The sequence below is a fragment of the Oxyura jamaicensis genome, chromosome 4, assembly GCF_011077185.1.
Source record: "Oxyura jamaicensis isolate SHBP4307 breed ruddy duck chromosome 4, BPBGC_Ojam_1.0, whole genome shotgun sequence".
In the NCBI taxonomy this organism is placed as follows: domain Eukaryota; kingdom Metazoa; phylum Chordata; class Aves; order Anseriformes; family Anatidae; genus Oxyura; species Oxyura jamaicensis.
Window position 1 is genome coordinate 53,644,268 of NC_048896.1, and position 16,682 is coordinate 53,660,949.

At 40.5% G+C, this 16,682-nt stretch overlaps 1 protein-coding gene across 1 annotated transcript in view; it reads left to right on the plus strand.

The window, feature by feature from the left end:
- The window catches only part of NR3C2 (nuclear receptor subfamily 3 group C member 2), a 202,192-nt gene extending 187,171 nt beyond the window's left edge, over nucleotides 1–15,021 (plus strand). Inside the window, exons 7-8 of the mRNA XM_035323874.1 lie at nucleotides 1,861–2,018; nucleotides 11,297–15,021. Of these exons, the coding sequence (XP_035179765.1) occupies nucleotides 1,861–2,018; nucleotides 11,297–11,452 (314 nt within the window). The 3' untranslated portion in view covers nucleotides 11,453–15,021. The remainder of the gene's footprint in view (nucleotides 1–1,860; nucleotides 2,019–11,296) is intronic.
- Nucleotides 15,022–16,682: the final 1,661 nt, after the last annotated feature.

Genomic DNA, 16,682 nt, shown 5'->3' on the forward strand with positions numbered 1-16,682 from the left:
CCACAGACCATAGATTTTGGGAACTTGCCAAAAGCATTGCTGCATTTAATAAGTAAAATCAGAAACACTGGGCAAACCTCCAGAATTTCATGTTTTGCTTGAGTTCTCTTTATTTGTGGTCTTTCTTTCTGCCTTAATAATCTGGCTGGGGTGACGGTATAATAATTTTCAGACAGAGCAGTAAGATGCGTAGTAGTAGACAAAGAGTGGCTGTAGCAGTCTTAAGCAGCATTTAGGAATACAGAATTGTGTTAAAGGAACTGTAAAGCCCATGCATTTTGTGTAAGGGCCACAGTATGCTCCAAGGGCTTTTCTCATTTTGATTGATGTCTCTATATTCATTTGGCTTTAACTGAATTGGCACATGTGTTTCAGACAGTTTCTTTTTTCTGTCAGCCGAGTGACTGAGATATTTGGCATCTCAAATTTAAAATTTAAATAGAAAAGAGCAAAGGCAGTGTTTACCAAGTGGTGGGCAGGTTGGAGCTGTTACCTCCTAGGCTTTTTCTAAAGATTCCTCCTTGTGCCCCTGTAGGGCACTTGGTGGTCACAAGTCCTTGCGGCTCACATGGTGGTAGAGCTCCTCCTTGTTTCCCATTGCTAAATTGCTCTGGTTGATACTGGTGACAGAAGACAACCAGTGCTTTTTCTTAAAGCCTCTCCACTTGAGCAATCTGAGTAGTTGATACATGCTTATTATGTGATTACAGTGAGATAGAAGGCAGTCTACAGGATTTCAAAGAGAAGGGAATGGACAGTCAAGACAATTTCTGTCAAGACGTTAAGTCAGAGTAAGCTAAATTGGAAGATCACCCTTTTTCCTCTCCTTTTTTTAATAAGTACCTTCCCATTCAGTTTACTCTGACATAGCTTTCCAGCTCGCTTAGAAAATAAGCTAACTCCTGTACAGTGTAGTATTTTATTTTCCTTCCTTGGACTAGAATTAAGAGACACAGAATATTAAAATATTCAATGGTTAAGCAATACTCAACGAACACAGGTATTAAAATATCAGAACATTTTGTGTAATGTTATTAATAACCTCTTCAGGAGTTTCCTAGAGACCTGATCCTATAAGCTATTCATGTTTTTTTTTGCAGAACCCACTAGAGTAGCAAGAATATTTGCAATCTGTAAAGAAAGCATGTATTTGCTTTTGTAATTAGCATTGCTGAAATCAGCTGTAGTGGAAAGTATCAAAACTCCAGTTTTAGCCCATTTGTGATTCATTTTGCAGATGCACACTTCGATAGGACACCAGAAATGCTTGTATTAAAGGCTGCAAATGTGTGTCTGGTAAATCCCTGGGTCAGGATGCCTGTTTGGAAAAGTCTTCTGTTTCACGTGGAATAACGACTCTGTTTGTTCTAGGTGTTATGCAGATGCTTACTAACACTCCAAGAAATTTTAGATGGTACTTGATGTCACTTGTTCTAGCATTTCCACACGTAACAGCTGCAATTCTTCCCCTCCTTCCCTAAGTGTGGGAAATCATTCAAGTATGATAAATCACATCTTCAAATTCTAAAAAAGTATTCTTGATCCATCTGGGGTTTTTATGTTGTTGTGTGTGTGTGGTTGGGTTGTATTAAAAACAGTTTCAGCATGAGGATAGCGTGTGTCATATTTCTGTCCTGTGCCTCAGCTAAGTAGTCTGCAATCACAGCTCTGTAGAGGATGCCTGAATCACTTGAAAATCTGTATGATGTTGTTGATTCCATACCAATGTCTGTAAAATTATGGACATGACTTCAAGGTTTAATTCCTTCATACATTAACTAGTGTAACTTTTTAAGTATGCACATCAAAAGAATAAGCAATACAGTTAATATTAATGTAAGACTGTCTTTTTAATGACAGTTCCCAAGGATGGTCTCAAAAGCCAAGCTGCATTTGAAGAAATGAGGGCAAATTACATTAAAGAACTAAAGAAGATGGTAACTAAATGTCCAAGTAACTCTGGGCAAAGCTGGCAGAGATTCTACCAACTGACTAAACTCCTTGACTCCATGCATGATGTAAGTATAACTCCTCAGAGAGTGCAGACAAGTTAAGCAAAAATCTCTCCATTAAGGTAAACCAGTAGTTTTTAATTGTGCTAACTCACAGGGAGAAAGAAGAAAAAGAAACCACAACACATTTTTAAAGGAACATCTGAGAGAAGTTGTTAGCAGACAAATTTAAGGACAATTGCCAAGTAAAATAAGAAACTATAAGTCATTAAGGGCTGGGTCCTGCTGCCTGCTCCTCTGTTGAATGGTAGTGTGTTCTCCAGTGATTCACTGAAGGTCAGAGGCTATTCAACAGAAGTGGTGTTAGATCTGGCCCTGTTAGACACGGCGGGAGTGCACCACGCAGAGTATCCCTGAGTCACTTCTCGCTGAAGGGTGCTGGATTAGTGTGTCACGCATCTAACGTGCCTGGTGTGCTGATAAATGTGGAATTAATTTGCTGATCTTTTACAGCTGGTATTCTAATAATGATGACTTTAAAAGATATTTTTAGACTTTGAAGCCATCTTGGGTATTTGAAGCTTTAACTGAGCTTTTCAAGTATAAGATGCACGGTATTGTTAGGTTGTTACTGCCGTCCTGTCTCATTCCAGTGTGAGGTGTTTGCTTTGTATGCATCGGGTGTGAGATGTAATTAATGACATGGGAAACTTAAAGTTTAGTCCCGAAATGACAAGGCTATTGGTGCTTCAGCAAAAAATGACTCAGAAAGGTTGTGGTGGGTGCCTGGTGCTTGGGACCAGCTTGTGATTTCAGAGCAGGTCTAACATTGAGCCGTTGAGCTGGGAGCAACCTGTTTCTGGCCAATAAAGTGGTAAGTGCAGAATGTTGCATCTTCAGACATGGAGAAGCATCCCGCACCCTCCTTCAGATGACACCCCTGAGGAAGCCAGTGGCCCAGCTCTGCTGCTGTGCCCAACCTGAGGGGTCTCCAATGCCCCAAGCAAGTGCCCATCCTCTCTGAAGCTGTGCTGCAGTGCAGTGAGTGATGGGGGGCTCTTGGGGCCAGAGATGGAGCTTTAGCCAGGTCTGGGTACAACAGAGGGATTGTCCCGCAAGCAGAGACTGAAACATGGTAGCTCGCAGGGATGACCTCCCAGTAACAACTGGTAAATGGCAGCAAAGGAAGAAACTGGTCTGCTCCATCCTGGGTGGGCAGGAAAGTAGATTTGCTGCGTGAAGGAACGACAGCACTTGCTTTCAGAGCCTGCATATAAATGTACTTCTTTGTACTCAACTTAAATTTCATTTTTGTAGAGACGGTACAGTACAGTGCACTTCAGGTCAAATCTGTAGAAGAGCCCGAGGTCTGTTTACAGAACGTACATATGGAATTATTTTTCAAATATTGTTCTGTTGTTCATTAAAACATTGAAAATCTTGGTGGGAGGCAGGGAGAGTATTATTAGTACTGCAGTAACAGCTCATTCTTCGGAGATCGGGTTTCACTTGCTCTGTGCCAGCAAAGGAAGTTGTAGTGTTTCAGTGGAAAGAAAGGGGATGGGTGATAAAATCATTTGCAAGATGTTCACATCCGAACCTCAGGGCAGTTAACAAACCCCTGCATTTAGGTGGTTTTCTAACCCTCTGGAGAATAGGTAGTGTCTAGGATTTGTTTTTAGGTGGATGTGTTTGTGTGGTTAAGGTGACTGGCTGGTAGAATCACACTGGCTGGGAATGCCACAGCGTCCTACAAACATTTTCCAAAGCACAGCGTTAACCACTGGAAGCTGAACTAGCCAGAGGAGAAGCTCCTTCAGATTGCTCTTGTGTTTTGTTTAATCTTTAATTAAGCTATTTTTGTGTTACTTTTGTTTTAGTAGAGCGCTCTATAACAAAGGACTTTGTAAAGAAAGTCCTATTGTCAGCATTCTCCTTTAAAAAGACCAGTTGTCTACACAACAGTGCTTTCTTTCAGAGGTGTTATTTGAGACGTTCAACAAAGACACTTGTTTATTTTTCCTCTCTAAAACTGATTTTTACTTTTTGATGTTTGAAATCCATCGGAATACGTTTAGGGAGGTGATAACATTAACGAGAAGTGAGAATTGCTCCTCTGCCCCCACTGCCAGGTAGCGCAGCATTTCTCCATTCTGTCCATGTAAATGCAAATTTTCTGCTCAGTCCCTTCATATAGAAGAAACGCTTGTTCAGCCGTCACCTGTGCATTTTTAACTTACTCCATTATAATTTTAGAGGATCAGAATATATTTGGTGCTGAGCAGTCTAACTGGAGCTGAAGTCCTGTGTTTACATGTGACTGTAGCTACAGCATTGGCATTTACAGCAGACGCCCAAAGGGACTTGTGCACAGTGCATGCTTATTCAGTCCTCCCGCTGCCTCCAGCTTTTTCATCAGAGCAGAGCAGAGCAGGGCAGCATCGCGCCATTGCGGAGTTCACTTTACCTGAGCGAGGCAGGTGACAATAAAGGAATACTACTTCTTTGCGCCTTCACGCTTCCTTCTATTGACCTTATTTTTAGATAAGACTTTCCGAGGGCTCCATGAAATGAACCACGTGGGAATATCGGGTTACAGGCTGCTTGGCTTATATAACACGAGGAAGAAAAAAAAGGGGGGAAAAAAAAGATGGTTTTATATCGCTCTGTGTTGTAAATCATTCATCCACACAGCGAACATATGTGCAGGTGAGAAAGTGCCGAAGTGAGGAAAAAATAAATTTTCAAGAAGGCCAGGTAGGCACTTAAGTATTGGAAAAGATCAGCAGCTTTACCTAATGATCTATAAAGCTTCTAGGCGCCAAAAACAAAACTGAAGTAGCAAGAGATGGAAATCCGTCCCAAGCAGATGAGACAACTGCGGTCTCAAGCACATGCGTGTGCACACCCACGCTCAGCCTTAGGAGCATGTCTGTGGGCTGCGTCGCGCCTGGCATCACCGTGTGCTGCGGTGCTCTGCCTGTGTGGCACTGCGTGCAAGCAGTGCCTCCTGACACAGCCGGGGCCAGCTGACAGCGTCGGCCGGGTCGCACGGCGTGCCCGTGACCTCCCTCAGCGTGAGATGACAGAGGTGAGGCTGTTGCCATTTACTTACTGTTGCACTACAGCTCACCTGCGCTTTTGTGGATGGGCACGGTGTGGGTAGGATCTGGGAGCACTGTGGGCAACAGCACCACCAACCTCTTTCCTTCATGTAGGGCTTGTGTTTCTTGACGTGGCTGGCTTGCTTTTGTGATTCCACGAAGCAGCATTAGGTGTTGAGAGCTGCTGTGTAGCAGGGACAGCCCATTCTCAACAGAAAGGTTTCAGTCGTGTGCCCGGGAGGGCTGTTGGCATTTCAGCGAGGGGTACGCGTGCAGGGCTTGGTTGTAGGTGAACTGTGTTATGTGATCAGACAAATGGCATGCGGGAACATTAGAAACAGATGTACTGCACATGGTATCAAAAACTTCATTTGGATCCTCCTCAGCATCTCCTGTTGGCTTTGGCAGGAAGGGTTATATCTTGCATGGCAAGCCTCATTTCATATAGAGAGTTTAGTGTATGGTTAGGCGGTTTGCAGAACAAAAGCTGAGTTTGGTTTCAATCTGGCTGATACTAAACAGACTTCGAGTTAAGAGGGCTTTTGTTTCGATGCCATGACATTAAACCCTAATGTGAACCTTCCCCTTGTCTTGGCAAGGCACAGCACTGCACTGTCATTTGCTTGTTGATGTTTTCTGCCAAACAAAAATAAATTCTTTAAGGCTCATGCTGCTGAATAATTAATTTTTTATGGTTCCTGAAGGGAATACTTTATAGCTGAGGTGGATCTTTCCGTAGGCTGAGAGAGCCAGGATTACACTCGCTGAGAAAGCTGACAGTGGGAAGAAGGGTGCAGCTCCTCAAGGGGCAGGTTTGCAAGGCACGCTGCGGTGGATGCAAATGTGCCTCTGCAGGTGCTCGATCCTGCAAATACGGAGCCACAGATGAGCCCCTCAGCTGTTGCCAGCACCTTTGGGTGCAATTCTGTTCCTTACTTGCTGAAATTGTGTCCTGCTGCTGTGAGCTGTTCAGTTCCAGTGCCTAAATTCTGTGCATTGGCATTTTTCTGCTTACTGAGAGGCAGGAGCTGATCCCCAGTCCCTTTGTGTGGCCACTGCAAAACCAGCAGCGATGTACGAGTGCATGTGTTGTAGCTAATACGCGTCTGTTAAGTGAGAAATTCGTTCCCAGATCCTTAATGGAAACAGTGGGCTGCTCTCAGGGTCATCTTGCTCTGTTTCTTGTGGTTGGGTCTCTTCTCCTTTGTGGTATGAGGTGTTGGTTGGAGGGCAGAGTCCCCAGTTCCCAACAGAACAAGGGAGACTTGGCCCAGAATTTACCCTGGCCAAGGGCTCGGGAGGTTTCACTGGTGTATGATACTGTGGGTTTGCACACGTCCTCCAGCTATGCAAACTGAGTTCAGCTCTGGTTCCTCTGTGTCATGTCTAGCTGTCAAGTACTAGACTACCTGCAAGTGCTGTGGTTTCTGTGTCCATGTTAATGGGAAAAAAAAAAAGAGTACAGTTCCTAAATGAGATAAATGCAGCTGTCCAGGCAGAACAGGGTTCCTGTCTGCTCTGGTTAGTTACTTTCAGTGCCTAATCCATATCCATTTTATCCCCCTTTTATTCCTTGCTGGCATGAGGCAAATGCACTGCATAGCTGGATGCAGCAGCTTCCTTCCTTGGACTTGCCTCACCTTCCCCCTGCACTGTGTGGGAAGTTTTCTTCTTTGGGAAGTTTTTGGAGTGTCGTTTTGATAGGAGAGTGCTGGGGTTTTGTCAGTAATAGCTGCAGCTAATAACAGGAAAAACGACTCCGTATTGTGGGGTTACCCCACTGCTGTCTGACTTGCCGTATCAGTAGGCTTCAAGGCTAAGATGCTGTGGACGTTCATACCATGCTCAGAGACCGGGAGAGATCCTGAAGTCAGAAAACTCAGCGCAGAAATGGGCACCCTTGCAAATGAGACCGTTCTTACCACTTCAGGAAGTACGAGGGCATGGTAAGATGGCCGAACTCCAGTCGATTCTTTTTGCTGTAAAAATTCTGCAAGTGCTCAAAGGTCACTGTAGCTGTATTAACTCCAGGGACTTCATTAAGAGATTCATTTTTCTAACTATGAAGAACAGTATGGGTGGAAAAAGTTAATTTTACGGAAACCCCACCCTAGTAACAGAAAATGAAGTTTGATTAATACTCCCGTTTCTCAGAGGCATTTAATACAGCACGCAAACGCAAAGACTTGATTAAGGAAAACTCTCAGAAAAACCTTTTCAAGGCTGCAGCAGATCTGGCAGAAGTGCAGCACCCTCTCTGTAGGCAGTGATGACAGGATGAGGAACAGTTAGTGACTGAAGCGGCGAAGGACCGTAGCCAGCAGCTGATCCATGTGCCTGGAAGTGAGCTGTCCTGCCTTGGAGCAGTTGGGGTGACAGGGACAGGGATGTACCAATTCCCAGCCGTGTGTCCACACCCCAGCAGCCCAGCTCAGTTAGTGCAGCAGTGGTGTGGGCTCAGTCCTTGGAGGTGCCCAGCACCTGAGAGCTGCTGCCAACAGCGCTGGCCTGACTCCACGTGCAGAGGGAGAGAGGCTTGCCACGCGTTCCTGCTGTCTCCTCAGAGAGCTGAGCAGCAACCCACTAAAGCGGTAAGAGCGATGTCCGGGTTGTGTCCTGAAGAAATGGGAGTTATTTTAGTTATGGTCTTAACTGCGCTGTGCTATGGCTGTAACTCTTAAAAACGTGCTTCGCTAACTGGAATAATCAAAGACTGTGAAAGTAGGCAAGTTTCTGGTCACTGCCGCAACAGTTGTGAGAACAGCGGTGCTCTCGTTCACACCGCTGAATTGTGGTGGTGCCGTTTGGGCTGCTGTCGGAGAGGTGGTGTCAGCATTTCTTGCGCAAGCTGCCAGAAGCAGAGGGTGAAAATGGTTTGGTAAAAGGCAGTCGGGAGCCTGCAGAACACCAGGATTTTATGGTCCTTTGAAGAAGAAAAATCAGCAGTATATTTGATATAGAAAAATCGTAAGCCAAATGTAGAGGTGCCAGACAGCTTGCGTATCTAATTTAGAGACCACTTGTAACCTCTCGTGTATCAGTCACTGTCTCCATGCTGACAGAGCTTACATCTTAGAAAAGAAAGCAAACTTTTCATTTCCTTACAGAAGAGGGAGCTTCTCTTTTAAAGCAAAAGGCTAGCTAACTTATTTACCTGTTATAAATCAAACTAACTGATATAATATAGTACCAGATGAATGCTGCAGAGGCAGCTACTGAAATTTCAAAACTGATGTTGCCTATGGAACCTGAATTTTTCATCCCTTCAGTGCATCTTCATATCAAGGCTGCTGGCAATATTTAAAAACACATGCAGAAAAAAAAAAGTACTGCTTGCTGCTTGGTTCTCAGCCATGCTCCTCCTTTTCTTCAGTTACTACTTCTGCAGCCTTCTCTAGCTGACCTTCCCATATTGTATTATTACATGCCTCTGATTCTCTTGCAGTATTTATTTTTACTTAGGATTCTCTCATATTAATTAATTAAAAAAAAAAAAAAAGCCAACAACAACAAAAACACCCCTAGTGCTAGACCCCCAAACTACACAGCTTTTAAAGCGGCAGTTGTTCTAACCAAGTCCAGTGGTCCTTGTTACACATGGTACAGATGCTTCAACTCAGACTTCTTATTGCTGTTTGGTTTTGTTTGTTGTTGTTGTTAAAGGGGTAGATTGTTATTAAATATGTTAAAGTTGGTAATTTTGCATAAGAAAGGAAATAGAGGAGCAAAAATTTTAGAAGACTAACTAAATACAGAATACATTATTCTTGAGGCTCAAAAAAAAAAATTACGTTGATAGGGAGTTCTAAATTTTTGTCGTAATTGCTGGGTAATTTAACCTTTCTTCCCCTCTCTGGTGACACTCATGTGCTATGATTATGATAACTGTGATCATATTCTCTGTGCTCCCCGCTGGACAGCTACCTTGTTTATTGTATAGAACAGATTATGCTCTCTGGATGTTATTTTACAGTTTGCCTTTATTCCACATATCCACCAGCCATTCATGGATGCTTAATTTACTACAGCTAAAAGCTGGCTCTGAAGGGCAGAATTAACAGTTTCTACGTAGACTTTTCTGTGATACCCATCCCACTGCATTCGGAGGCATCGCAAAATAATCTTCACAACTCGGTGTGATGCGGGACTTAGCTTATATTGACAGACGGTGAGCTACTGGCACAGCACGGCTGGTTGGCAGTCGGACAGGGATGACCCCAGCCCCTCTCTCGGGTTCAGTGATGTGAAGGAAGCGCTCGTGTTCAAGTCATGGTTAAGGCTGTGGGATGTGAGGCTTGGTTTGCCAGGGTGCTGGTGTTTGAGGACACAGGCAGGAGGATACAATGGCTGTATACCAGGAGTTTCCTTCACTTGGTTTTTGTGTGTGTTTGGCCTGTTTTCTGCATAGGGTATAGGCAAGAGAAAAAAAAAATTGTAATGGCTAAAGCTAAACCCTTGAACATCAGCATTTTTTCCTTGAAAACCAAATTATGTCTATGCCGCTTATTTAGCATGCATCTGTTTTAATTAATTAGCATTGCCTCATGACATGCCAGATCATCAGGAATGAACTAAGCAATAGCAAACAGACTCTTGTAGTGCTCAAGAGCAGAAAGTTGTGTGTTTGAGTGGTCCCAGCGCTTTCTTGATGGTGTTCATAAACTGCTTATATGTTTGCCAGAACAGCTGTGAAAGTCCTGAAACTAAGTAGCAAGGTATGGAGCTACAGGAAGGCAGGCTGTTGTTGCCCATATATTTTTATTTCTTTTCCAGCCTTGCTGAAGTACACTTTTATTTGCTACATCTTTAACTGGGGCTTTACTGCAGAGTACAACTCTACATGTTCAGAACTGAAACAACAAACTTGTATTTGATAAACTACATAAGCAGAAATGGTGTAAATCCTTTGTAAAGACAGAGGACACTGCATCATGTTTGACTTTTCAAACATCAGTTTGCAATTTTGTATGGAGACAGACAAAAAAAAAAAAAAGTACGAAAAGTAAAAATTAACTTTGAGTCATGTAGTGTCATTAAATTTCCCATAAGGTATAGACCAAAACAAAGACCTGGAACTGATAAATGAGAAGAATAAAACTGGAGATGAGGTAGAAGCCAGACTATATTGGTGCTTTTAAGACGTACATTGTTGTTTTTTTTCCACACACCAAAAAGCTGATGCTATCTGTATGCTATTTGGTGTTTTAACTTGCATTCCTGTTACTCCTGAAGACCACCTTTATTAGGATTATGAACAGGTGTCTGCTGCTCTCTGGGACAACTGTGATAAGGTTTCACGTGTGAAAACCTCTGCTGCCCAGAGTAAGCAGAAGGGCTGCTGCTGCTAAGTGTAAGGTACAGCTTTGTTCTGCTGGTGGCCCTAGAGCAGTAACTCAGATCTTGAAGTACTACAGGAAAAAAAAAAAGTTTCCTTCTCTGTCATTGAAGGACTCCTTAGAAATGTTTTTCTTATCTTTCCAATTCTCAATATTATGCTTGATATACTGAGAGAAAGTAAACGTGTGCTGCTACCAAAAATAGAGAAGTTATTTTTTTTTTTTTTTTTTGGGGGGGGGGGGGGAACACCTACTACCTCCCTAAATATTGCCTCTCTAGTTTAATGAGAAGTAAGCAGAAAAAAAAGTGTACTACGTACTAGAAATGTATTTATATATGAATAGAAATGTCTTATCAGATGAATGCTCTCATAGGGACTGTGATGCTATAAAGCTTGGAAGGCTTTGTTGTGACATGGCATTTGTTTTATTCAGCTGCTCTGGCAGTTTTTAAGTTGTGGCCCTTGGAGAGTACTCTGAAGTTAACCAAATAATTTGACTTAATGTACATGTATTTAGCTGAAAGGTAAAGAGAGATACAACACTTCGTGGTTGATCTTTTCCCTGCGGACAGAAGCCTTTCTTTTCATAGACACTGAGTACCAAGAGTTTACGTGGTGGCCGGTGGCCATTTAGTGAAATGCAAAGTGTAATAATGGTGAGAAATCAGATCTGTGGAGGTATCTGTGTTTCTCCATGGTAGCTGATTTTTAAACAATGCCATAGCACTTTGGGAGTTGAATATTTTTGTTTGCCTTTCGTTTTTTTTTTTCTTTGGAAATAGACCACCTAGTCAGAATTAAGGTACCATTTCTTGGTAATAACCCATCATTATCAATAAGCTATTGTTTGCCTGCAAAATTCTCTGCATTTTTCCTAAGTATTGTTTCTTTCTGTTTTTCAGCTTGTCAGTGACTTACTGGAATTCTGTTTCTACACCTTCCGAGAGTCTCAGGCACTGAAAGTAGAGTTTCCAGCCATGCTGGTGGAAATCATCAGTGACCAGCTACCAAAGGTGGAATCTGGGAATGCCAAGCCCCTGTACTTTCACAGGAAGTGATAGAAAATGTCTTAAATGGAAGAACTTTGCCTTAAGTTTCCCTGTGTTATTCCACACCCATGAAGGACCCAAGAAACCATATTTTAAACATGCTATTTACACTTGTTCACCAGTCTCTGAATAGTCTAAAATCATACTAAGGGTTTGGGGAATGAAAAACAGTTGACTTGGATTTGGCAAGACCTAGATGTTTGGAAATTACCCCATAACCCTAAAGCATTTAGAAAATGTTCCTGTTCCTCTGGATGAAAAGCCATATCTAGTCAATAACTCTTTGATTTTGATATTTTAACAGATGGAGTTTTAAATATGCCATGTAGTTTCTGGTATTGTTTGCTTGTTTTAAAAGGGTTCAAGAACTAATGAGAACTTTTTAAAGCTTACCCTTGGTTTGCACATAAAACGTAAAGTCAATATGGGGCATTAATATTCTTTTCTTGTAAAAAAAATAAAAACAAACAAAAACTATATATATACACACATATATACACACACACACACAAAACCCTAATGTGTAAAGTAATAACAGAACATTTGGTGTGGAATACTCTGTTATCCCCACCTGTGGCATTTGTTATCCCATGTTATCCCCTCATAGATGATATACACTGTGTTAAGTGTCCATTTACTATTTAATTAAGCAGGATAAGATGTGAAAACAAATGCCCTGGTATCAATTTATAGTATCTATTGTGCTGGCTTTACAAATAATTTTTTGCAGTCTTTTGCTGTACTGTACATTGCTGTATGTATAAATTGTGAAGGACCTGAAATAAGGTGTAAGGAACTTTTGTAAATGAGACAAAAAAAATCTTTAATGGTTAATAGGATGAATGGGAAAGTATTTTTGAAAGAACTCTATTTTGCTGGAGACTATTTAAGTACTATCTTTGTCTAAACAAACAAGGTAATTTTTTTGTAAAGTGAAATGTTCTGCATGCATAATGAACCGTTTACAGTGTATTTAAGAAAGGGAAAGCTGTGCCTTTTTTAGCATCATATCTAATTTACCATCTTACAATATCTGTTGTAAATAACCACACTTAACCTTTTCAGTTGTATTTAAGCCTTTCTATTTTCCTCTATATTTTTTCTCCCTTTTGTCTCGCTTGCAAGTGTACGTGACGAGCACATCTTAGAAATCGTGCTTCATATTTCTGTAGGAAACTACACTTGTTGTGTTTGCCACTTTACGAAGGTTTCATTTAACAAGACAAATTACAGTCTCTCCAAAGCTTTTGCCAGCTTAATGATACAGTAAGTTCTTGCCCTCTACTCCCTTTCTCTCTCAGGGGAAGAGGTGAATAAGACATTGAATGATTTTTCTTTTTTTATTACGGTTTCCCAATATTTTTTTTTTTTTCCTTTGAGTACTGGATACGTAAAACATCTTAAAAAGTCGGATTATTATTTCAGATTGGGGAGAATGATTTCTGATTATGATGAAAGGAACATGCAGATCATTACAGTAAGTACACCGAACAGACTTGTACTGGTGAGAGGGATGGTAAGGTACTGATACGGGCAGATTAGCTGAGTAGAATTTTTAGTGAAAAAACTCCAAGCATATTTAATTTTGTATGAATTTTTGTAATAATCAGAACACACGAAAGAAAGATGTTCACACTACAACTTCAACTCAGTTGGTCTGGTTTTGTCTCAAAAATGTTTTCTGTAGAATAAGACTGCAAAGAAAAACTTTTTGAGGTGATTTTCACTATTTCACAATTTATAAGCAAATACGAAATTTTGGCGTAGAATAGAGGACAGGTGAACTTTTCTGAGGCTCAACTGTTGCTGCCATGTGCTAATTTCAATAGAATAGTTTTTCAGAGTCCTAATCTGTAGAGTTCTCTCTGGGAGACACTGATGTTTTTGAGCTATAATTTGTCCCTTGACCAGTCAGAATGTAGCATTTCTTTCCAATGGTGGTCTAATAGGAATTATACACCCTTTCTGATTCCAAATTTTGAGGTGCACTGAAGACAGTCAGTGCTACTTGTCTTTTTAAATGACACCTGCCTTATGCAATGGGTAATCTGTAAAGACTGTATTCAGAGAGGTTTTTTATATATAAATATATACATACATATATTATTTGCATTTTGGAAGTCTAATTCATAGGCAGATCTTTAAATACTGACCTGCACAGCAATATGAAAGCCAAACTTCCAACGTGAGATACACAGCATGCAGACTGGTTGTTTACAGTAAAGAAACAGTCATACATCCATCTTTTCATTTGCTTTTTTTAAAAAGTCTAAAATAGAAAAACTTCAAAGCCAGGTTCTGGGTGAATACGGTCTGCAGCAGCTTTTTATATTAACAAAGTTACTGCCTCCTTTTCTGTCTCAGAGTAACTTTGCTTGAATAAAATAGCAAAGCCATATTCTACACTTCAATGTTAAATGCCTGTCCCAGTCCAAATTGTTGTCTGTTTGCTCCTATTTTTGTACCTTATTACTTTTAATCTTGGTTTGGTACAATTCATAATTCACAGAAACTTCATATAATTAAACACACTAAATTAGTTTTAAAAAGCAATTTATATCTTTATGCAAAAACGTATGTCTGTCTTTGCAAACAACTGTAAGCAGATTATAATAAATCCTTTACTTTAATCACCTGTTGTTTATGAAACCATTCATTGATTATTATTTTTGCTAGAGATCATTGAAGTAATAGATACAATTGGATATAGATGTTGTAAGAGGCAGTATTCTCTTATCAAGGACACTTACGCAGAATAGCCATCACTTTTTTTCTTTTATCTAAACCTGTGTACAGCAAAAAAAAAAAAAATCAGTTTTTAGCTACCAGGAAGTTACATTATTTTGAATTTGTTTAGAATGAAATAGGCATTTGTCTCCTGCAAAATAAAAGACAAACGAAAACATCTTTTAAAAGTGGGCTTCTGTTCATTGAGCTAAATTATTTTGTTGTAAGAACGAACGGGGATATACAGCAAGAGCATTGTATACACAGTTAAAAATGTAAAATAGTGTTAATGTACTGCAGTGGGTATTTCAGGAATACTACACACCGTGCGACTGACCAGTTGCATAAAATAAAATAGACTAAAGTTTGCAATAGCAAAATCTTATTAAAACGATACTTTACAATCAATAATGCAAAAAGCTAATTCACAGGGTGGTGTTTTTCACTGACTTGTTTAAACATTTATGAAATTAAACAATTCTACAGTTAATGCACTTTTAATTGTTTATTAAAGATTTGACTTTTTCTTTTTTTAGAGCAATGTTTTCAGCTGGAGGTCAATGACTCGATAAGATAGACAGCAGTTCTGAGGCCAGGAAGCTCAGAGGAATGTTTAAGAATTCTTGAAGTTTAAATAGATTCCTGGATGAAAAAATAAAAGCAGCCAGCAGTATGGTGTAAACAGTAAAATCTATGCATAATGATGCATTTATAATTAGGGGTTTGCTTCTGTATGTTTAAAGCTTTTTAAATAAATAGAAAATATTGTTTGGTCTTTATGTTAATGTCTGCAAGTACCTATTTTTTTTTTTTTTTATACAAATTGTACAAATATACATGAATTAAACTGGTTTGATTGCAAGTATTTCTTGCATTTTAATCTTAGATAGCTGCTGGTGCAGTGATATCCTTAGAATCAAGCTTCTGCGTGCTTGAAAACAATATTAAACAACAAAGAGTAACTAACAATGCAATATAACATCTTCAGACATATAGCGATTTGTTGTTATCAAGCTCTAGTAATTTGGACTATAATGCACATACAGCGGCTTCAGCCAGACAGCAGCAGCTCACACTGTGCAAAAACAAAGGCCCAACCTTGAGGAGTTTGGGTCATTTAATCTGGGTACTTGTGCTTTCCAAATGACGAAGTGGTGACACTGTTACATGCAAAAAAACACATCCTGCTCAAAGAAAGAAAACCAGCAGCCTTCACTAGCCAGACAAGTTTGGCTTCAGGATTGAGGTAACCCAGAGCTGCTCTACCTACTGACCAGAGGTAGAATTTCTTCCCTGGAAATACGGATAGACTATTTTACATCTACGAGGCTTCTCAAGCTAATAAATCAAATTGCCTTCTCAAGAGTCAGGTCTCTTCCAATTACATTTAAAAAGTTAGAAAGCGAAATAAAACTCTTGCTATGCTGGTTCGTTCTGGGCACTTTCTTAAATATCTACTGCAAAGTTCTGCATGAAACTAAGTCTGTGGTGCAGGACCACCACTTAATGGCAATTTTTAACAGCACGTTACACAAATTTTTATTGTCAAAAATCCTTGCACCTGCCTTCTGTTTGCTGAATCGTCACCAGGAAAGTAGAGGATCAGCAGTGTTAAGAAAAATTTCCCATATGCGTAGAAGCAGATGTATCTGTCATATGCTGTTCTAGAAATATAAAATGCTATCACTACTTCAAAACAAAATGAAACTTATATTCTGACCTCAAGCTGGGACACTGCTTTCCCTCAGGTATCTGCAGAGAATGGGAGTCTATGTTGCATACAATATTAATGATAAGCTAGAAAGTAGTGAAAAATACCCTTTCATTTCAAAGATTCTTGTTAGTTAAAACATGCCATATACTGTAAGGTGTTAATGCTTTAAATGTAATGTCAATAGGATGAAGTTTTATTTGGTGCTTACCTGTGGTCACTGGAAGTGCAGATGACGGCACACTGCTGAATTCTCACGTAGAAAACGATGCCTGAGGCACGGTCAGCCCAATAGGTGAAACTCCAGTGAAGATTTCCACTTAAACACATTTAGCTCTGGTGCATTTACAGACTACACAAGCCCTCTGTCAGCAGTGGATGGAATTTTCTCATGAAATAGCAAACCAGGTAAGAATGGTAAAATGGGTTAAGAGAAGAAATGAAGGAACAGAGCACCGAGAAAGGCAAAATTCTCCCCAGGTCTTTTCTATGATGCAATTACAGAGGCTCAGCTAGCTACAGCTATAAGCACTGTAGCAGAAACACCTGTTTTCATTACAGGCCAGATTAATGAGTTCTGAGATTATTCTTTCAATCCCAATGAAGGGCTGGGCATCAGAAGGAAACCTACCATGAAGATCAGGGAGGACATTGGCTAACAACGTCAAGCAGTCTGAAAACCCCAGGGAGAACAGCAAAGTGAAAATACCGCCCGGCCAAGGAGCAGAGATGAGTGCTGTCCAGTGAGCAACACAAATTGCTACTCATCCCAACTAGGCTGGAGGCTCAGCTTTTTCATTA